Source organism: Poecilia latipinna, unplaced genomic scaffold (assembly GCF_001443285.1).
Source record: "Poecilia latipinna isolate Pla-1442-1.1 unplaced genomic scaffold, P_latipinna-1.0 Scaffold3288, whole genome shotgun sequence".
NCBI classification, from domain to species: domain Eukaryota; kingdom Metazoa; phylum Chordata; class Actinopteri; order Cyprinodontiformes; family Poeciliidae; genus Poecilia; species Poecilia latipinna.
Window position 1 is genome coordinate 7,405 of NW_015115904.1, and position 2,916 is coordinate 10,320.

General features: G+C 39.8%; 1 protein-coding gene across 1 annotated transcript; it reads right to left on the minus strand.

The window, feature by feature from the left end:
• Positions 1–145: 145 nt before the first annotated feature.
• On the minus strand, positions 146–1,380 carry LOC106940585 (stress-70 protein, mitochondrial-like; the record flags this gene model as incomplete). Its single annotated transcript, XM_015023365.1, has 3 exons — positions 1,045–1,380; positions 405–463; positions 146–290 (listed from the first exon to the last, which is right to left on the minus strand). Coding segments are annotated over exons 1-3 (285 nt in total), but the record flags the coding sequence as incomplete, so codon positions are not given.
• Positions 1,381–2,916: the final 1,536 nt, after the last annotated feature.

Below are 2,916 nucleotides of genomic sequence, written 5' to 3' on the forward strand. Positions count from 1 at the left end.
AATGAAATCAATGCTTGACACATAAATACTTCAGTATGAACATGATTTGACACTAACAAATGATGTTTAATCATTTACCTATTCCAATATGCAACAATAAGATCCAATCAATGAAAAGATAAATAAAGTAGATATGCTGACTAACTTTGAGACAGCAGTTCTGTTTAAAGCAGTGTGTCCACATTACTGAGCTAATCCTCACCTTGGCCTGCTTCCCCTCCATGACGGCAACACAGGAGTTGGTGGTTCCCAGGTCAATGCCGATCACTGACCCCTTGATGGCTTCTGACCTGCAGCACATACACATTTCATACCAGGAAGTGATGAGTGTGTGTTTCACACTGTGTAGCTAGCTTTGAATATGGGTAAATTTCACTCAGCAGTCTGACAGCATTTCTACTCACGCATAGTCTCTTCTGGACAGAGCTCTGATTGCATCCGACTGGAACCCACTCCAACATGCCTTAGAACATAAAATTACAAAATGACTAAAACTCACTGAAACTACAATGAGGACCGCTCGATGTTAGCATGTTAAACTAGATAAAGTCAGAAGATTCCCGGGCCCCTTTTTAGCGGTGTAACAGCATGAAGCGGGTGAGCAAACTCATGAAGGTCACAGAACCATTCACTAACAACCCCTTGGAAAAACCTTGTCAGAAAATTTGCATAGTTCGAAGACGAATGAACAGTTCTTAAACTAACTAACTGAGAATGTGTGAATTTTAATTCTGCTTAATTTCTTCATGTAATAACCTCTTAAGTTGACGCGTGACCGTTTTGACGCATCCTGTCGTGATGAGGTTGGTAGCAAACTGAGCTGCATGAGCAGCTCACCATCACCCAGCAGATGTTCAATAACCCAGCAAAGAACTAAAAGTCACGAACCACTTCAGTCAACTTCAAAGGCTTTTCTCCAAACTGCGAGGTGGCCTTAAGCTAGCACTACTAGCATGCTGTGCTAAGCGGCTAGATGTCAGGGTGTCATGCCGGAATGAGCACAGAGCGTGTGTAAATGTAGTAATAAAATGATTGACCTCTTACCTTCTTCACCAAAGACGACACATTTCGAGAGCAGATCTTGGTTGGCAAAGACCTTGAAACGCTCCTTGCGACACTCAACATTTCGACAAGCCGGCTAATGAGCTAACCAAAGCTGTTTCCAAACGAGCAAACAAAAAAGCAGCGCAGTAGGCTTAAAGCCCCAGAGCGACTTGAGAACAGCTTAACTGTGGAGATAAAGCTGCAGAAGTGTCCTTTGTCAGTGTCCAAGCGGAAAGAAGCTCCAGCTCAGGCCCGTTCTGACTACTTGTGTCTGGTCTGCAACAGCAAAGAAAGTGCGGAGACGCTTCTGGAATGATCTAACACATGTTGCACCAGACACCACCGAAGGACCCCGAATTAGGCTGTACAGATACTGCCTGAAAAATTATATTGAATGGCAAAATATTCTACGGCCGTTCGTGAACACTATGCGAGAGTATGCCAGACGGTATAAACTGAACAATAATTGTAAAAAAAATTATCGAGAGTATACAGTTTGTTATTGTTGTCCTTTTCTGTTTTTTGAGTGTGGCCGGAATGGGACAGGACAGGTAGTGGGGCATGTGAAGGTCATGATGTAACAAACGCGAAGGTTTCACGTGCGTTACATCAGTGATGCTGAATGAACGTATATGTTGTGTCATAACCCATCCATACTAGCGCCAATACACACTATTACGATTTTATGTGGCTGTTTTTTTATTGTTATTCATGTTAGGAAAATAAATTTAAAATATGCTAGTTTTAAAACTTAACCACATGTACAATATTATATAAAATTAACAGCGTTTTAAAATAAGAACATTTGGTTGTAAATTGCCTCCATGGTTCAGTGGGCATCTCATTTGTAGGATGTTTATTTTAAATATAACACAATAAGTTGAATTTAAAATAGCTTAGTTTTTAGTTTTCTATCATTTAAAACACAGTTCTTAACCTCCCTGTGGATTGAACAAGCATTCACATGAGGTCGTGGCTGTTTGTGTGAGTTTAACCTTTTGACCATCTTGACAAGATTTAAATAGCTGGTGTAAAACTGAATGCAACATAGAATATCTGTAAAACATAATCTAATTTGTAATCTCCCCTAGTTGTTAACATGTCTTGATTGAAATAGCCTAATTATAGTTTTCAGATTAATAACTTACTATGCCCTATTAACCTTTATTTTACCTGTATTTACAGCAGACTGCCTGCTAGATTTTCTGATCTGCCCTTTGTTTGAGCGGGAAACAATCAGGAGAAATTCCACTGATCTGTGAAAAGTCATAAAACAGCATGAGTTCAGGTCAGTGGAGGAGAAGCTCTGCTTCCACTTGTTTAGATAAAGGAGACAACTGGTGTTTGATCTTGAAAACAAATTGTAGGGAGTTTCTAACTTTTAATAGAGTCTGAGACAGCTCCTGGTTGGATGAGCAAAGATACACCTTATCTTTGCTCATCTTAAATTACAGAGAAGAATACGCCTTTACTATAAAAAATTTGTGCACGTGAGGAACAAACCAGATTTGCTTTTGCAATTCTCCAAAAATGTCTTTGCCTTTCTTTCTTCTTCTTTTCCATTTGTCTCAGGTAAATGAATGTCTGTTTTAGTGTGTTTGAAGTGTCAATGTGATTTTATACTTTTAAATGTTAGAATAAACTCTGAAAATGTATGACGTGGAGCGTTGACTGTCATCTCTGTGTAGCTTTTATTTCCACGCATGGCATCATTGAGTACGGGAGGACAAGAGAATACAACGAGCCAGAAGTTAAATGATTTTAATCTCTACATTCCCTATCTATTTATCTATAACTATATAGTTATAGAACCCCGCCTCTCGCCCGGAACGTTAGCTGGAGATAGGCACCAGCACCCCTCCCGACCCCGCT